The sequence below is a fragment of the Babylonia areolata genome, chromosome 21, assembly GCF_041734735.1.
Source record: "Babylonia areolata isolate BAREFJ2019XMU chromosome 21, ASM4173473v1, whole genome shotgun sequence".
In the NCBI taxonomy this organism is placed as follows: Eukaryota; Metazoa; Mollusca; class Gastropoda; order Neogastropoda; family Buccinidae; genus Babylonia; species Babylonia areolata.
In genome coordinates this window covers 19458981-19483511 of record NC_134896.1, presented here as the reverse complement: position 1 = coordinate 19483511, position 24531 = coordinate 19458981, and the positions used below count along the sequence as shown (strand labels likewise).

Genomic DNA, 24531 nt, shown 5'->3' with positions numbered 1-24531 from the left:
CCTCGTATCAATACAAGATGGTCAGTGAACGTTCTTTCTTCCGTTTGCAGCTCCTCACATCTGGAACAACCTTTCTCATCACTATATCCGTCAGTGCATTCGATTCTATCTCAGCTTTTCGCTCATCACTAAAAACTCATCTTTTTGAAACCCATCTATAAGCACTTTCAACTTCAGGGAGAAAAATGACCTTTTTCTCCAACACTGAAGGCATCCATGTCAGTTCACTTTGGACGGATGCATGAAGAGCTGCGTGGGACTGAGAGAGAGAGTGGGGAGAGGGAGGGGTTTTGAGAAAGAGTGGTCATGAATGATTTATGTAATTTGTAATAGTCTCTATCGTGTAAAGCGCCATAAGCTCTCAGAGAGAAAGGGCGCTATACAAATGTCACAGTATATTATCATTATTATCATTCTTACGGGGGGGGGGGGGGGGGGGGGGGGGTTATTAATGTTGGTCTGTTGCTGCATCATTTTCTATCATAACCGTGTGTATTGTTTCACACAGAGAAATAAGTTAATTGTGACAAAAAGAGTACAGTTGTGATTCCTTTGTTGCGGACTCTACCCTATGGGTCCGTGGGAGAATATTCGCTTGTTCAGTTTTTTAAGAAGTACCAGCTTGAGTTCCCATTTAAAAAATTCGAATATGACTGAACATGTGCACAAATGGCGTTCGTGGGCTCGCACACGTGCTTGTGTATGTGATAAACCACGCTGTGGCAGACAGCAAAATTATGTTTGAGGTTTTCATGTATTTGAAATTACGGATCGAAACCATTACTGATCCGGAAGACACTGAGTGTTGTCAGCCTCGTGAGCATGCGCAAGTAAGTGTGATCCACGTCTGATTGTTTTGATGTGTAGTTCTTTTTTAAAGCACGGGTTGGTAATAACATTGACATAAACAGTGTCATTCTGCAAGACAGGCAAGTTATTGTTCATTGAACACTAAGTCCATTAAGTCTATCAGTTATTTAGCAGGCAAAATGTATCACAGTTACAAATCGAAAGACGGTTCCTCCAGTTGCAACCAATCTTAGTTCGTCTGCTATTTTCCATTGGGGTTAGATTTCTGGCAACAATCCTGGTATAAAATTCAGAAGGAAAAAAGATTAAACGCTGAACAAGTGAAAAGAAGAGGGACCATATTATACAGTCAAAAGCCCCAAGAAAGACCCGGTCAATACATGCTCTTCTTACCTGGTATGTGGTATCAGATCTCATCAGGCCTTGCTCCTTTGCCCGTAGTTTCCTGTGTGTCTGGTCGAGTGGTCTCGAATGTAAGTACTACTTCCCGTTTTTGTATATAAAATTTCTGGGTGTGATTTAAATGCATTAGATATAATTTTGATTGACAGGACGTCAACATAGGTGAGGGAAAAATATTAATTTTTGTTTGTGCATTGCATAAACAAAAAGTGAACAAAACGATCCCATCTGTACTCAAAATAACCGTCATAATTCAGGTTACTAAAAGTGAAAAAAATAGCTAATAACACTCAGATAATTTTCTGGCAGATGTAACAAACGGCCTCACAGGAACTGAAGAGGGCTTTCAATATGACACAGTATAATGTGACGACATACACCTTTTGGACCAAATTATAGCCTTTCCCAACAAGCATTTTCTTTTCCTATGAGTTTTCACCATTTGGTGTGAAGCAGGAACATTGAAATGATTGAAAGGTGTCTGGTGTATGTTTAAGTCAAGAGAGGGGCTTGACCACATGTTGGGTTCAGGGAGTGGTCACTGACTGACCAAGGTTGCAGTTGGGATGCATGAGGGTGGTATTCTAGTAAACTCAAGTTCTTATGACAACTTCAGTGAGATAAGTTGGGATTTGTGATTTTTCAAAATTTTGAAATAAAACAATTGAAGATAGTAAGAGTGCGTTAAGTTAGAAATCAATGGTTTCTCTGGTCTGAGCCGCTGTTTGCTGAGTAATGCTCACAACACGCTGTCATACCAAGCTGGACACAGTCAGAAAGTGTGATCTGTGGTACTCTGTTATCTCAGTAATCACAATGTTGATTTTCATCACTCTTTTGCATATTGAATGAAAAAAAGCTCTAAAAAAAAGCAAAACCACTAGTTGAATCACTTGAATGGAAAACAAGCTGTGATTTTTACTGATACTGAGTCACGGACAGAATTATCAGTTAATGGAAGATGCAGATTGTCAGTACTGCAGTTTTATGAGACTCATATACATGTCTTAGTTCCAGATTGGCAAGTAGTTGAATTAGTCATTTAAAAATGCATTAATCTGGCAGTATCAGTGTTTATATAAACTATTGTAATAAAGTCACATGCACTGTCATCGCTGAGTACACAGACCCTGTCATTGTCGGGTCCCGATGGACTACCAAGAAAGCCAGTAATATAACATATCCTGTCCTATTACTGATTTAGTGATTATCAGTTTGTCTTATTACTGACATTGTCTAGGCATCTGTGACCTTTTTAGATCAACCCAAAGAAGCAGCAGTGACTATATTAACATTACAGTGAACACAACAGATGAACAGTATATATATATATATATATATATATATTATATATATATAATATGGGTAAGTTTTTGTTGAATGTTTGCAGGCTGGGCTGTGACTAGATTGGCAGCAGTAACAGCAGGATGTCCTGGCTGACAGCTGTGACGGGGAGGGCAGAGGACCTCCTCAACAAACTGGACAAATCCGCTGCAGATGCCTTTCACATGGGGGAGGAGACCGATGGCAGTACCACCAAACAGCCAGCCTCGGGAAAAACACCTGTCACATCATCAAGACCTTCCCAGTCTGGTGGAAAACCCCTGTCGTCTTCATCCTCTTCTTCCAACATTCCTGCCCAGGTGTCTGACCCAGCCAGACTTGGGTCATCCTCAGCCACGTCCACTCCCAAACCAGGATCCAAACCTTCAGTGGCTGTGGTCAGCAAACCAGCCAGTGGGAAGAAGAAAGATTCAGATGAAGCACTTTTTGATTTTCTGAATAGCAAAGAGCCATCAGAAGGGAGCAAAAAGAGAGTGACACCGATTAGCAGCCGGCACCATTCCAGACAGTCCAGCACTTCATCGATGCGGGGGAAGGAAGGAGAAGAATCGGCAGGGGGAGGTGACACTGGAGGTGGGGCTGTTGGTGCAGAAACTGCCGCTGTGCAACCTTCAGCTAGTTCATCTGCTGGTGAGTATGTGCACAAACATTTATGTACATTATGCAAATACTGAGATGAAATGACACAGTCGACAGATGTACCACGCAGTTTAATAATAATAATTATAATGGACATTTGTTTAGCACATTTCTCCAGAAATACTGCTTAAAGCGCTTTACATTTCGTTCCCCACTCCCTGCCGCCCCATCAATAGTTCTATCCACCCCCACACCCCACACACACTCATGCACATGAAAGCACATGTCAACCCACGCCCCACCCCCCCAAAAAAAAACACTCACACAACTGAACATCGGAAACCATCCACCCACCTATGATGCCCTCCAGAAAACGCACCCCTGCAACACACACTCAGGCACACAAATGCACAGACACTCACCAGCACCCCGCCACACACACATGGCAAACAGCTTCTCCACAATAAAACATGCACCCAAAACCAGATCACACCAAGATCTAAAAACAAAAAACAAAACAAAAAAACCCCTACTGTTACTGCTGTTAGAAAAGATGTTTTTTCAGAGCAGGCTTAAAAGATTTCAGCCAGACAGAATGACGCAAATTTTCTGGTAAATTGTTCCGCAATGACGGAGCCTGGAAAGAAAAAGATCTTTGACCCTGTTGCTTCTTTTTTACAATTTGGAGTTTTAAAAGCCTGGTATCAGAAGCAGAACGAAGGTGACGAGTTGGAATGTACACTTCATGGAGGTCAGAGAGGTAGCGAGGACCAGAGCTTGAGAGGGCAGAAAACGTCGGAGCAGAAAGCTTGTATTCAGTTCTTTTTTAAACTGGTAGCCAGTGAAGGGAGTGGAAGAGAGTAGTAACATATCTTGTTCAAATTTGGAGGATCTGAAAATAAGTCAAGCAGCATTGTTCTGAACTCTTTGAAGTTTATTAAGTGATGTTTTTGGAGTGCTGACAAGAACAGAGTTGCAGTAACCAATCCAAAACAAAACAAACACACAGACTGATGTTTTGGTTGTTTCCATAGACAGGTAATGTTGAATAGAACTAATTCTTCGTAACTAAAAAAAAGCTGATTTGCAAATGTTTGAAATGTGCTGCTGAAAATGACAGATTATGGTCAAGACTGACACCGAGGCTCTGCACTGACTGGGAGACAGGAATGACTGTGTTGTTTACCAGAAGAGAATGAGGGAGAGATGGATGGTTCGTAATTTTCTTAGGGCAAGCAAGCAACAGTTCAGTCTTTTCATCATTTACTGATTTAGCTGTAATTTTTTTAAGGTCATCCAAGACTTCAAGTCTGTTATACACTTTTGCATTTGTGTCATCAGTTTATCAGTTTCAGCAGAAGAAGCCGACTGATTGAGTTAGTGTCGTCAAACAAATGTTATTCAAACAGAATGGTTTTCTGCTACAGACTACATCATGAACATGCATCATAACATCCATGTATAAAGATCTTTACAAAAGTTATATTAGAGAATGATATACTACACTATGTTACATGAATCATCTGTACAGTTTAGGTGCATTGTATACACTGACAATATAAATTCTGTCACTGATTCAAAACAGACTACCAAAATCCTGCATTAACATTTTGTATATAGTATACTGTATAGCTTCTGACAAAACCAACAGACTGCTGTTTAAAGTGTTAAAATGTTTATGATTATTTATAAATCAATGAAATGAAAAAAATGGTATCAGTACTAAGTAAGAATATGTATTGTTGATTTTATAGCAGTTATATTTGTCTTATATATATATATATATATATATATATATATATATATATATATATCTTGATAAATAGATAGATAGATCTATATGGTATGCAATAATGCATGTATGTTTTTAACATTCTAAAACTTTCTGTGATATTGATGAAAATGCTGAGACTTTATTCCTGGAGACAATCAGTTTGTGTTATGGTTGTTGCGCATTTACACTGCATACACAGACTGTTTACGTTGCAGCTTGTATGAGAGTCTGTTCACATTGTTGTTTGTACATACAGAGACTATTCACATTGCTGTTAGCTTGTATGAGAGTCTGTTCACATTGTTGTTTGTACATACAGAGACTATTCACATTGCTGTTTATACATGTTCAGTGACTCTGTCTGCCTGTCTTTTCCCCGACCTTCTCTGGATCTCTCTGTCTCTTTCCTGCCCCTGTAAGAGATCAGGTATTATGGATCATTCAGAAAAGAGATATCAGGTACCAGAAACTTCCCATTTGCAGAGGAGAGCTGAACTGGAAATCACTGTATGGTTGGAAGGGATGCAAAGTCTCTCTCTCTCTCTGTGTCTCTCTCACTGTCTCTCTCTCTCTCTCTCTCTCTCTCTCTCTCTCTCTCTCTCTCTCTCTTTCAGTCTCAGACAGGCAGACACACTCACACAAAGACCAGCATGCCCTCCTCCTCCACCACCACAAAAAAAAAAAGAAAAAGGGAAAAAAGATGGAACCATTTGTATTATTCACAGTCATTATCCATACATAACACAATAAAGTATACATTCGTGTTTGTCTTTCAAAATACAGTCATGTTCATCAAAACTCGGTCATGGTCATCAAAACACAGTCATTGTTTTCTGTGAAGTCTAACTGTCTCCACACAGAAACAGAGCAGCAGGCAAGCAGCCAGCGTGACAGCCCAACCAACTCCAACGAATCGGCAGACATCGAAGAACTGGCAGATGCCATGAAAGAAAGTCCCACAACCAGTGAACACAGCGTTCCAGAAACAGACCTCCAAGAGGCTGGAGACACTCGCTTGTCAGCGCTGGAACTTGAGAATCGGTTGCTGAAGAGTGAGGTGGCTTCTCTGAACCAGGAGATTGCAGCCATCATTGGGCGTGCCAAAAAATCACAAACAGGTGAGAGGCCTGTGCTGTCATTGTAGAAGTGTGGGTGTAAGTGATGTATGAATTATTGCAGGACTGTTTGTGGCAGAAAGTGTTATCTTCCATTCTATTCAGAAGTAAAACCAGAACTTAGCTTGTGATTTTCACAGCTTTAGTCTGATTTTGAATGCTGGAGTTAGTGAAAAAAGATTTTTTTTCAAGGAAGTTATTTTTCTTTTTTGCTATGGAGAAGAGAAATGTCTGGATGCCAGAAGAGATGTTGTCTTCATTATAGATAAGATGACAACACACTTTTTTAGACTATTGTGAAATTCCTTGAAGTTTGTTATTTGTTCATAGATGTAATAACTTGGATAATTTTATGGAAACAAAGGAAACATAATTTATATCTATATCTATATCTTGGCGTATTGTCCTTATACTTCTGCATTCACAAGGTTTGATGTAATAACTTGGATAATTTTATGGAAACAAAGGAAACATAATTTATATCTATATCTATATCTTGGTGTATTGTCCTTATACTTCTGCATTCACAAAGTTTGTTTTATGCAATGGCTGACTGATAACTTTCAGGAATTAGAGATTATGGAGGAAACAGACAAAATGCATACAAATTCTGAATATATGTATGTTACCAGCCAGTTTTTTGTGGCGGTTTCAGTTTGTATCATGTAAAGTACATGTTTTGAGGCCTCAGTTTTTTTGTTTTGATTTAGTACAGAGTAGAGCCAAAGCAGAATTATTTCTGGTAAAAAATGTGCGCACACAAACATACACATGTATGAACATACATTTGGTGTCATATACTGTACCATGTCAAACTGTATTTTATAAAGTCATTTTGATTTGTATTGTTATTTTTGTTATTCACTGCTTTTTAATGATGATTGTGACATTGTCATTGTTCAACAGAACTGGACAGGGTCCAGCAGAAAATGGCAGAGTACACAAACAATACTTCCTTACAAGACCAGTTGCTACGGGAACTGCAGTCAAGAGAAATGGACCTTCAAGAAGCCCTGAACGCCAAAGACTCACAGTTGGCGGTCATGCGTGTCCAGCTGGAGGAAGCTGACCGCAAGGCCAGTGGTCAGAAGAAAGAGTTGGAGAGTTTGCAGACAGAAAGAGAAAGGTAAGGAGAGTTTACACCCAGAAAGAATGGCGAGGAGAGTTTGCACAAAAAGAGAAAAGTGAGCACAGTTTACACAGAAAGAAAAGTAAGAGTTTACACACAGAGAGAGACAGGTAGGGAGAGTTTGCAGATAGAAAGAGAAAGGTAAGGAGAGTTTACACAGAAAGAGAAGACAAGGAGAATTTACACAGAAAGAGAAAAGTGGAGATTTTACATAGAAAAAGTAAGGATAGCTTACACACAGAAAGAAAGGTAAGGAAAGTTTACACTTAGAAAAAGAAAGGCAAGGAGAGTTTACACTCAGAAAGAGAAAGGCGAGGAGAGTTTACACAGAAACAGAAAAGTGAGCACAGTTTACACAGAAAGAGTAAAGTAAGAGTTTACAGAGGGAGAGAGAGACAGGTAAGGAGAGTTTGCAGACAGAAAGAGAAAGGTAAGGAGAGTTTACACAGAAAGAGAAGAGTAGAGATTTACATAGAAAAAGTGAGGATAGCTTACACACAGAAAGAAAGGTAAGGAGAGTTTACACTCAGAAAGAGAAAGGCAAGGAGAGTTCACACAGAAAAGGAAAAGCGGAGAGTTTACATGGAAAAAGTAAGGATAGCTTACACACAGAAAGAAAGGTGAGGATAGTTTACGGACAGAGAGTGAAAGGTGAGGAAAGTGTACACCAAGAAAGAGTAAGGCGAGGTGAGTTTACACAGAAAGAGAAAAGTGGGGAGAGTTTACACAGAAAGAGAAAAGTAAGGATAATCTACATTCAGAAAGATAAAGGTGAGGAGAGTTTAGACAGAACGAAAAAAAAGTAAGGAGAGTCTACACACAGAAAGATAAAGGTGAGGAGAGTTTAGACAGAACGAAAAAAAAGTAAGGAGAGTCTACACACAGAAAGATAAAGGTGAGGAGAGAAAGGGAAGCCAGAGGAGGGGATATACAGGATCTGTGAAAGCTTTCCTTGTGCATCTTGAGGTGCATGGGAACTAAATGGATGTGGTTTCATTCTCAGTCATATCAGATTTTGAAATTTACCTTTTGCAGTATTTCCATGCAGACTTCACTTCAAAAGACTTTGTTTTTTGCTTTAAAGCAATTAAAACAGAATTGAATTAAAAATTAATTCATAACAAGTATGTATGTATGTATGTATCTATCTATTAATCTGATAACTGTCTGTCTATCCTTCTATGTATATATCTATTATCTGTTTATCTATCTGTCTTATATATGATATATGCATATCTATATATTATATGTGTATATCATACATCATATGCATATCCATATATCTATACATCTCTCTCTATCTCTGTTATACATATATGTATATTTATCTCACTCTCTCTCTCTCTCTGTTTGTGTGTACTGTTCAGGATTCTCCAGGATCAGTCCAGTGCCAGTGGCATGCACAGTCAAGCTCTGGACACCATGCGACACAAACTGACAGAGATGGAAGGAACTCTGCAGAGAGAGCAACAAGCACACAAACGCTACCAGGTTGGTGTTGCCTTTGTACTTCTCTGTTATGTATGATTCCAGGGATGTGCATGACTGTAAATGCGTGTGAATTTGTGAATACCCAGTGAATCATTTAGAAGAAAAAAAGAAGGAAATTTCAAGCTCACTGGTAAGTGGATAAGTGAGGTTACAGTTTTCTTCACATCACTGTGGTGACTGAAAAAAAAGAGCTATTAACACATTCAACCCTTGATTGTTTACCAGCCTTTCCCACCTTGCAGGCTTTGGCTGATCTGCATTTACGGAAGGGGTACCCCCGTTAAACTCAAATAAAAAAAAAAACCCCAACAACTATTTAACAGAGAAGCAAAGAAATTTGCAGAGTTAATGAAATATGATTTTTGTTCCACACACAAAAATTCATGTGATACAATTCACTTTCATGCTTTTGATGCTTCAGCATAGCCAAACAAGGATTATGACCATGCCTTATGGAACTGGATTGCACACATGTTGATCTTTAAGACTGCAGACACATGCTTGTCAGTGTCAGCATTGCTTCCATCATCAGCATCAAGATAATTTTCTAATGAATCATGAGTAGAATCATCACATTGTGGATCAAAATCACTTCCAGAATCCATTCGGAACTTGTCTATAGCCTTCTTTATTACAGGCGGTCTCTCACTTTTGGTCATATCGATGTAAGAAATTGCAGAAAAAAACATTGTAATATGTTGAATTATTCAGCGAAATTGATGTGTTGAATCAACAGGAAATTCAGTTAAAATCATTTCCCTTCGCTAGAGGCATGTGTGAGCTTAAATAGTAATTTGATGAAACAAGTTTGAATGCTCAAGCATTTCTTGGATGCATATTTGTAATGCAGCTTAGAGGCAGAAAGTATTAAAGACAGTGTTTACTTCAGACTGGTTGAAAATGAAAGCTGATAACATGAATGGAGATTTAAAAAAAAATTTTTAAGTTCAGATAAAAATGATAATTGATTGTACTGCAAAAGGTGTTATCTTCCATTTTATTTAAGAAATGAAATCCAGACTTAACCTGTGATTTTCACAGCTTTGGGTTGATTTTGAAATGAATGTTAATATTTAGTAGATACCAATTGGTACAGGAGTGCTAACAGAACTTAGCTTTAGCCTTTAGGTTATGTTGATCTGGGGTTTTTCTGTCCCCACTAGCTTTCATCATTTCTGGATTACACATTGCACGGAAACCTGTCGGTGAAGAGAAATAACCAAATTTCTGCACAGAATAATCACATTCTCTTTGTTTTGCACTTGTGTTTATTATTTATTTTTGCCACAATATATCTCTCTGTGGGAAATTCTTCTTCTTCGTTTGTGGGCTGCAGCTCCCACGTTCATCCGTGTACATGTACACGAGCGGGCTTTTATGTGCATGACCGTTTTTACCCCGCCATGTAGGCAGCCATACTCTGTTTTCGGGGATGTGCATGCTGGGTATGTTCTTGTTTCCATAACCCATCAAACGCTGACATGGATTACAGGATCTTTAACGTGTGTATTTGATATTTTGCTTGCGCATACACATGAAGGGGGTTCAGGCACTAGCAGGTCTCCACATAATAATGTTGCCATTACCGAGATTCGAACCCGGGACCCTCAGATTGAAAGTCCAATGCTTTAACCACTCGGCTATTGCGCCCGTCTGTGGGAAATTAGGATTGCTTTCTCCAGGAAGAGCATGTTTTCTTTTCTCTGTCTGCAAGTGTGTTTAAGAAAACGGATTTTTCCACAGAATTTTGCCAGGGACAATCTTTTACTTACCACAGGTTCTTTTACTTGTGCTGAGAGCATGCTGCATGCAGGACCTCAGTTTATCCTACCATCCAAAAGACTAGCACCTAGACCACCACTCAAGGTAAAGTTAAGGCAGGAGTAAAAATTACATGGGACTCAAACCTGTGGACACTCACTTCCTAGTCAGGCACATTACCTGTGTAAGGCCACATACATAAAGTGGTACATATTTCCTGTGCTGCAGCAAGAGGCCTCGGAGCGACAGAGCCGGCTGGAACAGGAGCAGAAGGCTCTGGCTGACGCTCTTACCAATGCAGAGAAGAGGGTCTCAGAGGAAAAGGGTCAGTACAGCCAGTGTCTTATGTCTGTTTGGGTACTACTAACTTGGAGACATATTGCGTTAGTTTGTTTTTGTCTTAGTGTTTACCAAACATACAGAGATTTGTTGCATCAGTCTTAATTTTTATCTGTTTATGTTGCAGATATGCGGAGATATATTGTGTCAGTCTGTTTTATATGTTTATGTAGGAGATATAGATATTTATTGTATCAGTCTGTTTTGTATTTTGTTTACCAAACAGACATAAGTTCATTGCTTAGTCTTATTTGATATTTTTATGGAACTGATATACAGAAATATATTGCACTAGTGTATTATATCTGTGTATGTACCGAACATTCAGAGATTTATTGCTGCAGTCTGTTTTATCATTGTATGTAACAAATACACCAGTCTGTTTTATTTGTTGTTGTAGCAGATGCACATAGATATGTTGCATCAGTCTATTTTATCTGTATATGTAACAGATATACAGAGGTTTTGCTCAGGAGGACATTCCTTTCAGAGGCTTACCTTAGTATCAGTGCATGGTAGCTTTTTATGTAATAATGATAATAATTTCAGCAAAATTTACTTGCTTAGGCATGTTTGAAATTAGAAATAAGAGGTGCTTAGTGATTGCATCAATTTTTTGTTTAATTGTGTATATCCATTTTTTTTTCTGTTTAGGTTTTTGTTATTTTTCCTTTACATAAACTATTGTAAGTCCTGCATGGTCTTTTTGACTTAAGATCAGATGAAGTGTGTTTTGTCTCAGTGTGTGTGACATTAGCATTTGTATTCATTATTTTGTTTTTGTTTGCTGACAGCAAAGGCAGCTGAAGCATATGGCCAGCTAAAGACTGTCAAAGCAACTTTAGAATCTGCTCGTCATGAGATGGTGGAATACAAGGAGAAAGCTTCACGTATCTTACAGGTAAATTGGATGCTTGTCATTTCTGGGAGGGAGGGAGGAGAAAGAAAGAGATAAAAAAAAAGAGAGAGTAAGTGAGTGTGCCAGTGAGTGAGTGAGTGTGTGTGTGTGTGTGTGTGTGTGTGTGTGTGTACAATAAATTAAACAAGAAAAAAAAAGTGGCAGTACATTATTGGTGACCGAGCCAAACTATCTGGGTGTGCACAGTGAAACTTACTAGATGCCCTTGTCATTTACACATAACGAATAACAATGCAGATCATTATAACTTGCAATGTATATTGCACAGTATACTTTAACCATAAATTTAACGCCTCAGTATAATGACGCCTTCCTGAAAATGGAAGGGATGTGCAGCGCTTAAGTGGAACCAGATCAGTATTCAAATAATGAATTAGTTGACCTCTCTTCACATTAAAATAAAAGCTGATTTTGATTTCTTAGAATGAGCAGGGTAGTATTTTGCATAAGACTGGAAATAGATTCCTGTCAAGAGTCATGTGGGTAAGTATTTTAGATTAAACGTAATCTTTGAGAAAAAAACACACTTTTTCTTTGTGTTTTTGTGTACGTATACATGATGGTATGTGAATACTGCTGAGTTCACTACTTTTACAACAAGCATTACAACTTGTGTGTTCAGTCCAAAGAGCGATTGATACAAAGTCTGCGTGAGGAATCGGGAGCAGCAGGGAGCGCAGAAGGAGTGTCGAGCTTGGAGTATGACTCTGTGAGACAGGAGCGCGACATGCTGCGAGAAGAAATTCAGAGGAGCAAGATGACCGCTGACAACCTGCGCATGGAGCTACAGGTAGGGACTGCTCATGAACAGCTGTACTTTGAGTGGATTGAACATTTTGTACCCAAAGTACTGATATCATAACATCCATTTGCTTCCCTGGACGGATATTTCCATTCTACAGCAGGAACATTTAGTTTCACTTTCTTGATCAGTTGTATTCTCACTTGGTGCATTTAGCTTGTTGACTTTAGTCACTGCATTGTTTGTTGGTGGTTTCAGGGGGATGGACTTGTTGTTGATAACATTGTGTACATTTTGTGAAATGAAGTATGGCTTCAACAGTGCACTCAGCTGTTGTGGGGCTGGTCCACAGAAACTGCAGTGCATCTGCACTGAAGTGGTACAAGGTGTAAAAAATGGTTCTGACCAACATGTGACATCCAACCTTTGATGTTCAGATTGGAAACATGTCTGCTGTTGTAGGTTTTTCTTTTTGTCATTTGTTGCTGTCTTGTTTTTCTCTCTTCTGTACTTTTCCTTCTGTCTCCTTTTACCCTCCAGTGTTTTCTTCTGTGTGTTAAAGCTAACTTTCTAGGTCCTTTCTTCTGTTAAGAAATTTATTTTTGGCCCTATGATTTGATCTTGATATTAATTGTCTGTTTACATGCACATTTTGTTTTTACTACATGCATTTCATTTTTCAGTGGAGAACTTACATAAACACTCACACATGTACACCCACATACGTGCCCACACAATACTCACATACACGCCCACACATAACTCACTCATGAAAAAACATGCATGCGCATGCACAACTCACACACACACACACACATACATAAACACACACGCACACACACATGCCTATCCTCCCCCCAGCCTCACCCACCCAACTTCCCCCCCCCCCACACACACACACATGAACACACATACACACATGAACACACACACAATAAAGGACTATGGTGACAGGACCTGGAGGTACAACTACAACAGGAGAGCAGCACAGCCCAGGACAACATTCAGTCACACACACACACACACACACACACACTGAAGGACTGTTTTTGTAGGACCTGGAGGTACAGCTACAACAGGAGAGCAGCACGGCCCAGGACCACATTCAGTCACACACACACACACACACACACACTGAAGGACTGTTGTTGTAGGACCTGGAGGTACAGCTACAACAGGAGAGCAGCACAGCCCAGGACCACATTCAGTCTCTGGAGGACAGTCTGAGTGAGGAAAAACACCGCAGGGAGGATGCGGAGCAGGAACTACTCAAACAGAAACAGGTGTGTGTGTGTGTGTGTGTGTGCGTGTGTGCGTGTGTGTGTGCATGTGTGCAAGCGAAAGCCATCAATTTACCTTTGCCTTTTCCAGCAACACAGGATTTGCTGTTTGTTGACATCTATCACCATGTGTATGGTGAAATGATTATTGTTGTATTTGAAACATTGTACTTGTAGGTGTGTTGCTCATAATACTATTTTTTGACAGAAGTTAGTGTTGTGAGCAGAATATGTCTTCTGTATATGTGTGGATAATGCTCAGCCTTAAACTTTAAGCGATGTCATTGAAACTCTGATGTTTTTTTCAGGAGTTACAGTATGCCATTGATGAACTCCACAAGCAGAAAGTCAACTATCAGACACGCATCACTGACAGAGAGACAGAAATTGAGAAACTCAGGAATCAGGTTAGCCCTGAGTGTGTGTGTGAGTGAGTTGAATTTGTGTGTGTGTGTGTGTGTGTTTAAGTGCATCTGTTTCAGTGTGTGTCTGTAATATGTGTGTGTATGTGTAGGTACATATATGTGTGTATAGTTTTTTTCCATGTCCTCTTTTTTTTATATTTCATTATTAATCACAAATAACTGTATGAATATGTGACAGGTGAGTTACAGTACAGAATTGTTCGAATTATATAGGGTAATAATTAGGAGCTAAGTCCTTTTACATTTTCATCTAATCTCCTGGTTCTTTGAAAACTTTATAGGAGTAGTGTTTTTGCACAAATAAATAAGCCAAAAAGATTTTTTTAAAGGATATTGATGTATACACATATTTCTTTTTCTCATTTTGTAATGTTTGCAACTATTTTCTACATGTGCATGCATATATACCATTCCATATTCATCGAAATGTTATTTTTGACATGTACCCCCAAAGTTCTGATTTATGCATAGCACCCAGTTACTTGCCTAGGAATGAAAGAGTATGACTGTTTCTGCACTGCAGTGGACATGTTCATTTTCACTTTCTCAATCAGTTGCATTCTCACTTGGTGCTTTATTGTTGGCTTTAGCCTCTAAGTTGGTTGCCAGTGTTTTCAATGGGATTCAGCATGTTTTTCACCATGTGGCGTATGTTTTGTGTATGAAGTATGGCTTCGACAGTGCACTAAGTAGGGCTAGTCCACAGAAACGACAGTGCAGCTGCTGATGGGGTACAAAATTTTAAAACAGTTTATCCTTTTCAGTAGGTTTGGTCACATATAGGGATTCACATGACTCACTGTGACAAACACAGTGTTAAACCTGTTTATCCTTTCCCATAGGTTTGGTCACATATCTTGAGGATTCACTTGACTTTTGGTGACAAGCACAGTGTTAAATCTGTTTATCCTTTTCAGTAGGTTTGATCATATATCCTGGGATTCACTTGACTTACGGTGACAAACCCATGACGGTCATTCTGACAATCACATGATGATGGCAGCGACAAACAAATGTGTGATTGCGATGTCCAGCTGACAACGAAGAGCATCAGCAGCACGTCGGAGAGTGAGCTGGAGTCGCGGGTGAGGTCGCTGACGGAGAGCCTGATCCAGAAACAGACCATGCTGGAGGCCCTCAGCACGGAGAAAAACTCCCTCACTCTGCAGCTGGAGAGACTGGGGGTGAGGCAAAGAGGAGGGGAGAGAGTCGGGAGGGTATCTGGGGATGAAGGTGTGGGTGGGAGGAAGAGGATGAGGGAGGGTATCTTGGGTGAAGGTGGGGGTGGGGAGGAGAGGAGGCGGGGGGGATCAGGAAGGTATCTGAAGGTGTGGAGGGGAAGAAGAGGGGGAGGATTGTGAGGGTATCTGGGTGGTGGGGGGGGGGGGTATCTTGGGGTGAGATATGGGAGAGGAGAGGAGTGTATCTGAGAGTGAGAGTATGGGGGGGGGGGAGAGGAGGGATACAGTCAGGAAAGTATCTTGGGGTTGAAGGTTTTGGGGAGGAGAAGAGGAGGGGGAGCATTGGAATGGTACTTGTGGGGAAGGTATGGGGGAAAGAGGAGGGAAAAGAATTCCCGCACCCTGCTTCAGGAGAGACTGGAGGGTGAGGGTGGGGACAGTTTGGGAAGTTGGGGTGTGGTGGGGATGAGGTGTTGAGGGAGAGGTTCAGGGAGGAGGGGATATGTGTGGAAAGACCGAGTGTAAAGGCTAGCTGGACTGGGAACTTGGAGATCACAGTTGGGGGGAGAGGGGTTGGGGGGTGGAGCAGGGGAGGTATAGAGTTGTGGCGATTTGTGGTGATTTCAGACAGGATGTGTGTGCTGACATCAAAGAAGGCGATGGTGAAACATAGGGTGGTTGCGGTATTAGGTGGTATGTCAAGGGTGTTGGTAATCACTTGTGTTTCTGCACAATCTGTGGATTCATGTGGTCTGGAATGTGGTGTGCTTAACCCTTTTACTGCTGAATATTGGTGAAATAAGATCAGTTTGGCATGATTTTGAAGTGCAAAACTGCTCTTTGTCTACTTTGAAGCGGTTTCTGATTTAATGAATGAAAGTAATACAGTCCCAAGAGGAAGAGGTCCAAATAAGGGATGGTGACTAACATCCAGACCTCTAACTTTAATCTTATCTCAGATGGGTAACAGCCTTTCGCTGACCAGCATACCTGTCAGCAGCAGTTGAGTGATTAAATTTTGAAAGGATAAAGAAATCGAGAAATGTGAAATACAGGTATACTGTGTTGGTTTTTGTTTCACTCACTCCCTCTCTGTCATCGTCTGCCTGTCTTACCCTTCAAGTGTATTTCTCACTCTCTTCCTCCTTTTCACTGTCCCTCTCTCTCTGTGTTTCAGTGGGTTTCTCAGTCTCTACCCCCCATCTCTTTCTCTTCCCCCTGTCTCTTACTCTTTTACATTTCTTTCTCCATGTCTTCCCCTGAGATTGTGTGTCTTTCTGGCCTTATCTTTTTCACTTGATATTTCAGACATAGTGTTGCCAGCATGCCAGTCTGACACATGCACAATGACCTGTGTAACATCAGTGGTGATGTCTGCAGGTGTTTTTCCTTGTCGTCATGGTCCATTAATATTTCAGTGTTTGTTGTTTACAGCAACAGTATCGTGATGTGGAAAACTCACTGATGAGGTCAGCAGCAACTTCCGTTAATGTCGGAGACAGCGAAGATGACTGTAAGTCTTGTGCTTCTTGTTACATAGACTCTTCTTTTGTTAAAAAGTCCTGTTATTCTCTAATTAGTTGCACTTGACTGAAAGGAAATAAAAGTTAAGTTCAGATTTAAGATTTACTGTTTTTTAGTCTTGAGGTCAGTGACATGCTTGATCAAAAAAATTAACAAAAGTGAGGACTGCCTGAGTAATTGTTGTGACAAACCAGCAGCTATATATATGTGTCTGTATCTTTTTTTGTGTGTGTGGCAATATATTGATAATACAATTTCTTTAATGAGCCTCAGGGCCTGCTAAACATTATTACTAGACATATAGATATATGTCATTAGAAATAATTGAACAATTCATCTCAAAGGATGGCGATTTTTTCTAATCTTCCAGGATAATGTGCATGCAGACCTGCTAGTGTCCTTAGTCATCTTCGTGTTAGCTTGTATGCAGAATGTACATCATAAAGATGGTATGGAAAGGCAAACACACTCAGCATGCACACACCTTAGGCATTGAGTACAACTGCCTACATGGTAAAAGTGACCCGCAGCAAGTATGCTTTGAACTGATGAACCTTTGTTGGCATGTAGTATGTCTCCAAGATCTTGACACCAATGCATAGTAATTGAAGATGTGTATGTTATTGTTGGTTCAGTGCGACAGAGGTTACCAACATTCATGAAGGAGGGGGTGGCAGACACAGAGGTCACCAGGAGAGTCAAACGCTATGTCAACACCATTGATAAGTTCAGGTGAGGTGGTGGGTAAAAACTGAAAAAAATCTGTGTGTGTGTTTGTGTGTGTGTGTGTGTGTCCTGTGTCTGTCTGTGTCTGTGTTTGTCTATGTGGCTGTCTGTTCCGTGTCTGTGTCTGTGCATGTGTGACTGCATGTTACTCTTAAGATCTGCAGACTTTCTGAAAAATCCTGTTTGTCCACCTCCTCTCCCGACTGAACAGATGTCCTGTGTGTGATTTCAGTATCAGGCTGGGTGTGTTCCTGAGGCGTTACCCCATTGCCAGGATATTCGTCATCATCTACATGGTGAGTGGGTAACCAGCAAGTTTGCATGGGCTTCTCACTAACACTGTCAGCCACTCAAACTTTTCTTTTTCTTTTTTTTAAACAACTATTTTAAAACGTTTTATGAAGACATTTCTTTCTCCAAAGTAGTTACTTTAAATAGTGTCTGGTTTAGATTTGTTGCATAATAGTATTAATTGGACGGCTCACATCTTGCAGCAAATTTTGTGTTGAGTTCGGGTCATTTCTTCATGCCCTTTCTCCCTTGGATCAGGCTTGAGTTTGAAACCCCTATGTTCTTCTTACCTCCTGTGAGTAACCTTTGCAAACTGATAAAGCGTTCAAACAGTTGTGCTCCTTGTGACTGATAAGTTTAAATATTGCACTAGACTTTCACATGACTCAAGTGAAATAGCTTCAGAAAAGGATAGTACTGTACTGTATTCTCATGATTGATGGAGGCGGTGAGTCACACGCAACACAAGACGGGACAAGGAAGTGATGCGTTTCAGTCTAGGTGGCTCTGGAGTTCTTATTGGACACAAAAGCCAGAATTTCACACAGAGAAGTCTGATGTGATTGGAAAACAGTACAATACTATACAAGTCTTCATGTGATGTGTGTATTTATGGCTGGTTGTTCTGTGTGTGTGTGTGTGTGTGTGTGCGTGCATGTTTATGCGCGTATTCTGTGCGCATGCATGCGATGGTGGCATATTTTATGTTTATTATGATGTTTTATATTTGCAGTGTGTATTATTGTCTTATGTGTGTGTAGGTTGGTTTGTTTTTTTTTGTCATATGTCATGATGTGCTGTTGTATGTCCTTTAATACTATTGTATTTATATTGTTTCATGTGAGGCTTTTAGAGCCCACTGTTTGTGGAGTTTGCACCATTAGGTACAAAATGTTATTACTATTGTTACAAAACAAAACGTAACAATGCAACACAGCGCAACAACAAAATGCAATACAGCTCAGCACAAAATGCTTTTTTTTTTTTTTATTAAGCTGGAGTTGTTCAACCTGTTGACTTCTGAACCAGTTTGAAACCAGATCTTTATGGCAGGGAACTAAGGACTAGGGACAGCAAGTTTGTTGTTTCCTCTGTTTTTGCCTCTTGTGAATATACAGTGAGTTACTTTGATACTGTGCACATTTGACTGGTTCCAGAGAAGATTGAACATATCTGATCCGTCCCATCAGTCAATCATATTTTTCCCCAGAGAACTTGATTTTTGTCCAGAGTGATTATCATGTATATACTGTAAAGTTCGGTCTGTAAGCCGCGACTTTTTACTCCAGCTTTAGCCTCTGCAGCTTATACAATGATGTGGCTTATTTGCGAATTTTAACGATCCCGGGAGTGTCACGTTCTCGTCTATTCTTAGCTGCCCTTCAACGCACCAAAATCATGATTTCTGTCCATGAATTTTTGGATGAGCTTCAGGATAGAGTGCTAACTGTTCACGTTTTATAAATCAAATCCGCACACATTAAAGCCTTCAGATCAGCATTCAGTTCTACTCTGCTCAAGCGTACACCCTCATCATGCCGAAAACATGACGTTATGCCTATGATGCAGCCTTCAAATTGAAGGTGATTGAACTAGCAGACGACAGTGCAAGCGACGAACCAGCAGTGACCTCCACCTTCATGTTCATGAAGTGAAAGCGAGGCTGAAGTCAGTGACAAGATGGTGGAGGAAGTTGTGCTGGTTCTCTTCAACTCGGACACTGAAGACGAAGATTTTAGTGGATTTAGTGAGCAGGATGACGTTGAATAAATGTGACTATCCCTAAATTATGGCTCTTATTTTCGTTGTGTTTATTTTATTTTATTTTTTTGTGGCACTAGCAGTATTTTCATTTGCTTTTCTTTGTGTTGTTCCCGCTTGTGTTTATTTCATAACCTACACTATCGACAGCTTTTCTGTTGTATCAGTATGTGTTCCATTACCGGAAATAAGTGTGGCTTATAAACCGGTGCGGCTTATGTATGTATAAAGTTCAATTTTTTCCAAAATTTAGTGGGTGTGGCTTATATACCAGTGCGCTCAATAGACTGAACTTTACGGGAAATAGGAGTTTTTCTTACCTTTTATTGAAGCTGAAAAGTTGTAATGAAGACATGGAAAGTTTGAAACTTTAAAAGAACTAGATTATGATTGAGAAACAATGTAGTGCCGATCAGTGTGGGCTGCTTAAGATGGAATTGTTACATTTCCAGAACACAGCTTTTGGTTCTACACTGGTTTCTGATGGTGATAAAAAATATTTTGATCAATGTATGTAAGCACTTGTAACAACCCCTACTCCCATCCCGCCGGTTTTGTTGTTGTTCATAAGAATAACATGAGCTATGAAGGCTTTGGTGCTTGTGTGGGTGTGTGTGTGTGTGTTTTAATGTACCACTTTCACCTGTGTGTTCAGGCCATGTTGCACCTGTGGGTGATGGTGGTGCTGATGACCTATCAGCCTGAGATCCATGGCAAGGACTACCTGCCCTCAGAACATGTCCCCTCACCTTAGCTCTTGGGGCCTTTGACAACACATGGACCTTGATGGGGGAACGATCACTGGAGATCTCTCACACACTTCTCTCTCTGCATCTCTCTGTCTCTCTTTTCTTCATTTGTCTTCATTCTAGGTTGAAATATTCTCAAATACTTTTTTGTGAAAATGTAGTGTTTCTTGGGTGGGTTGACTGGGTTTTTTTGTTTTGTTTTTGTTGGTGTGTGAGTAAAACGTTTTGTGCATCATGGCAGCATACATTGAAGTAATTGATGTAAAAACATTGAAGAAATTGATTTAAAAACAAACTTGAACTTAATGAATGTGATTCAGATTTTGTTGGTATTTATATATTCATTTATTTATTTGTATTATGAGGATTTAAAGTTTATAAGATGTGTATTATTTACTAGACAAATGGTGGTGTTTTTTGTGGGGTTTTTTTTTCCAAACATCTCAGAACGTCATGTACTTACATTGGCCTGTGCAAAAACCCTGTTAGACAGTGAACGCATCAGATCTGCATAATATATGAGCTGACTTTGATATGTTTTTCTTCTATTATTTATTACTTTTAACAATTAGTTAATATCTTTTGATTATTGTTTTAGTGAAAGATTGTTGATATTATTTTTTATTTTTCATTTTTAGAAATACACATGTTGAATTTTGATGTTGTTTTTGAGCCACTGAAAGTTGTGAAAAATCAAATTTTCACCCCATCTCTCTCTCTTTTTAAAATTTTTTATCTAGTCTGTGGGAGATCACAGTTTATCTTACAGTCGTTATTCTGAATATTCCATGGATAGGGAGTGATAGAGAGTCTGGCTTGTAGACCTAGTGAGGTGATTTTTAATTGGTATTTAAGGAGTGATAGTTGCACTGTGATACAATCAGCTTCGGGAGTCTAGTTGTAGTAACTTACTTTGGAATCTTGCCCTGTGTCAGGTTTATCTTCCAGTGGTATGAATCTATATAGGGAAACCCCTGACCTTTCTGCTTTTACTCAGTTGGAGATGCTTGGAAGAACTTGTCACAGAAATACCAAAGTTCTTTGTGCTGCCATGCTCAGTGAGAAAGGATCAAAAACCAACAAAAGGGCAATTATTTTCTCATGATTCAAGATCTTAATCCCCTTCACCCTTTGTGTGGTATGAACTTATGAAAGATTACAAACAAAACACAGTAACATAATTAAGATGTAGAACAACTCATAAATACGTTGTGACACATGCATCAAGTGCTAAGTATAAGTTCTATAAGTAATGTGACAGTATTCCCCCCCCCCCTCTCACCTCCCAAAATGCGTACACTTGTTCATAGCTTATGAAAATTATCCACAATATTGCTTGAGACTGTTATGAGGAAATGAACAGTAAAGCTGTCTCTTACATTTGTGTTCTGTTTGACTGTGTAGTACAGTGAAGCAAGACTGAACATACAAAGTTACAACATTTTTGAAGTCATAGTTTGCTGCCCTTAGTGCTGTTTCATTGGCATTTCTCACACACAGCTCATTCAGAAGCCCTCATGTACAGGCACTCTCTTAGTCTCAGGTTGGTCAGCTGTAGCCCCTCAGTGGCGATTTATTTTGCAGGAAGTTCGCTGCACAGTGCACAGGCTCTTTCTGCATTTTACCATGGGCATTTCAAGTATGACATGCTGGACTCTGATGTAGCTTTGGCATGGGCTTTGCTTCAAATTTGTTTAGTCTTGGGAAACACGTTTCCATTGTGAACATTGTTGTGTGGTGTTGACAATGTAAAGATTCTCAAGTTATGAAGCTTTCCAAGGTGAAGAAAATTGGTATGCCTTGGAAAAGAAAAGTATAATGATTTTGACACAGCCACAGCTCATGGACGCAGAATTTCAAAATCTGTTGCATTTGAATAAATGCATTATAACTCAGCAAGGCAGTGATGGCTTTGATAAGAGATGGCACATCCACTTGGTTCATGATGCATAAACTATAAACCTATGACCAGACCAGGATAAAAGATCTTGCCGTTAGACACTTGGCACAGTAGTAATAAAGTGTTGTTTTCAATATGGCTGTGAACAAAGACTAAGGCCTAAGAACTGGGAAGGCATTTATATTGTATGGTTTAATGGCATTATTTGTGTTGAGAAGTCAGTATGGTAAGTCTTGTGATGTACAAGGGGTTTAACTGTAGAGAAATGGACACATAGTGCATTTCCTTGCCCACTGTCCTCAGTTCATGTACATATATGTGAAACTGAAATATGTGATATATTTACCACAGTGGTCTCTGTTCAGTAGATTTGACAGCTTTTGATTCTTAACACACACACACAATGTTTTGTGCTTAATTCATCTTACAAACTGAGGGTTATCTTGTGTAAAATGTTGGTTTTGATTGCTGATTATTCGGACATATCAGTTGGAATGTGGTTTGTGGAAGACAGATAAGCAAAGCTGTGTTGCTTCCATGGGGTTGTGTTTCTTGACTGCCAAACACAAAATAGAAAATAAAACAAATCTTGTGTACACTGTTCCAGTACATAGATGGTGAGAATTTTAAATTTTAACAAACTGCGCAGGAAACAATTTCATGTCTTTTTTTGCGTTGTCTTATTCCAAGGACTGATTCCTATTACATTACTGCTGTCCTTTATCTTCGTCTTTAGTGTGGGAGAAGGTTCGTAATGATGCAAAGCACAATTGTGTGTGTTTATGTGTGTGTGCGTGTGCGTGTAAGTGCGCAAATATAGTGATAATAACACAATATGTTGATAAAACAGAAAGTGTTGGTAAGCATTTCTGCATTTATTGTGGATATGTTACCTCTTACTGTCACTTTATAAAATTTCACCCCTCCTTTGAACTTACTTTTTTTTAAACATTGTTAGTTTCTCTGTGAGTTGAAGGTAACTTGGATTATAAGTACGTCAGGTAACTGCAAGTGATTTAATTGTGCCAGACTGATAGCACACATTCTAAATAAAACTTCACCATGTCATTATGTGTGATTACCAGTTCACCCCATCAGTGTTAAACGTATGAAATTGCGGTTTTCTCTGTTTTGTGCTTTTGGAAGAGATTTTTAAAGACTATTATGTACTTTATTTTTGGAATATTCAGACTGGGACTGTTTCAAATATTTGTTCTAAAAGAATCACTTAATATCAGTGTAAGACAATATTTTAAATCATCATTATTTTCAGGGAAAACACGTTTCAACAGAAATGACAGTCAGTTCTTAATAACTGCCAAAATCATTAGTAAAACAATTAATAAACATGTTTATGTGTGCAATGTGTGCATGTAAGAGAGAAATGTGGAGAAATCAGCTAGCCTAAATAAAAGGCTGGAACAAAATGAACTGGAATAACTGTTGGATCAGGCATTGCTTATTCGCACCATTGATACTTTGAACACTTTGCATTAGCATCGTCTGGCAACAATTGTCATGGTGTCAAACATTTTTCTCTGATGTCTTCCGTTTGGAGGATAGTTTCACTCTGCATTGTACATACACTTTTTGATGTACTGGGGAAAAAAAGAGAGCGAGTGGTTATTCATGTGTGTGTGATCTTTTGGGTTGCATTTTGATTTTTGTTAAGCATTCAGAAAAGACATAAGGAGTAATTTTGTGTACGAGTGCCTCTGAATATATGTACAGTTACCTCTTTGAGAGAAAGAAAGAGAGAAAGTTGAGAAAACAAGCAAAAAAAAAACAAACAAAAAACAAAAACCCCAAAAGCCACAGCTTGAATGTGTACGCATGTTTCTTTATGAGAGAAATGTTTATTGATGTTTGTAACGAATCTCTCCAGGTCTTTCTGTTTTTGTTTTTTTATTATTGTTTTTCAAACGTGACCAGGTGATTCGCAATGCCTGTGATGGTTCAGTTATTTGTGTAAATAGAAATTATTACAATGCAATATCAGTTGATAAATGCCATGTGCACAGTTCTCTGTTCAGCTTCATGGTGTCCTCCGTACAGTGAAACAAGTGTACTTGTTTATCTCCATCTATCATGCTGCTTCTATGTGGAATCAAAGTGGGAATATTAAACTACAGAAAAAATTCCAGTTGTGTTTTTTGTTTCTGTTCAGTAGTACTTGAACAGAGATTTGTTCTGATTAATTATGCACTTAACTTCTCAACACAGACTTAATCATACACAACTTTTCAACACAGACTTAATCATATGTCATAATAACTTTCATCTTGTATC

At 39.3% G+C, this 24531-nt stretch overlaps 1 protein-coding gene across 3 annotated transcripts; it reads left to right on the top strand.

Moving 5' to 3' along the window:
• Nucleotides 1-805: 805 nt before the first annotated feature.
• On the top strand, nt 806-24382 carry LOC143296745 (golgin subfamily A member 5-like). 3 transcript variants are annotated; one of them, XM_076608814.1, is made up of 15 exons: nt 806-830; nt 2603-3186; nt 5770-6027; nt 6931-7150; nt 8521-8644; nt 10634-10730; nt 11539-11645; nt 12286-12453; nt 13560-13688; nt 13994-14092; nt 15145-15294; nt 16726-16804; nt 17451-17547; nt 17774-17837; nt 20249-24382. In XM_076608814.1, exons 2-15 carry the CDS (start codon nt 2640-2642, stop codon nt 20345-20347), a joined length of 2238 nt encoding a protein of 745 aa, XP_076464929.1. In that variant the 5' UTR covers nt 806-830; nt 2603-2639; the 3' UTR covers nt 20348-24382. The 3 variants fall into 3 exon arrangements, with proteins under 3 accessions (XP_076464929.1, XP_076464928.1, XP_076464926.1); XM_076608813.1 differs by lacking the exon at nt 806-830 and adding an exon at nt 835-929; XM_076608811.1 differs by lacking the exon at nt 806-830 and adding an exon at nt 841-1283.
• Nucleotides 24383-24531: the final 149 nt, after the last annotated feature.

Coding starts and splice junctions, on each gene's coding strand:
- LOC143296745 (XM_076608814.1), top strand. CDS start 2,640: ATGTCCTGGCTGACAGCTGTGACGGGGAGGGCAGAGGACCTCCTCAAC. Junction 7,151..8,520: donor TTGCAGACAGAAAGAGAAAG/GTAAGGAGAGTT, acceptor TGTACTGTTCAG/GATTCTCCAGGATCAGTCCA. Junction 14,093..15,144: donor TTGAGAAACTCAGGAATCAG/GTTAGCCCTGAG, acceptor TGCGATGTCCAG/CTGACAACGAAGAGCATCAG.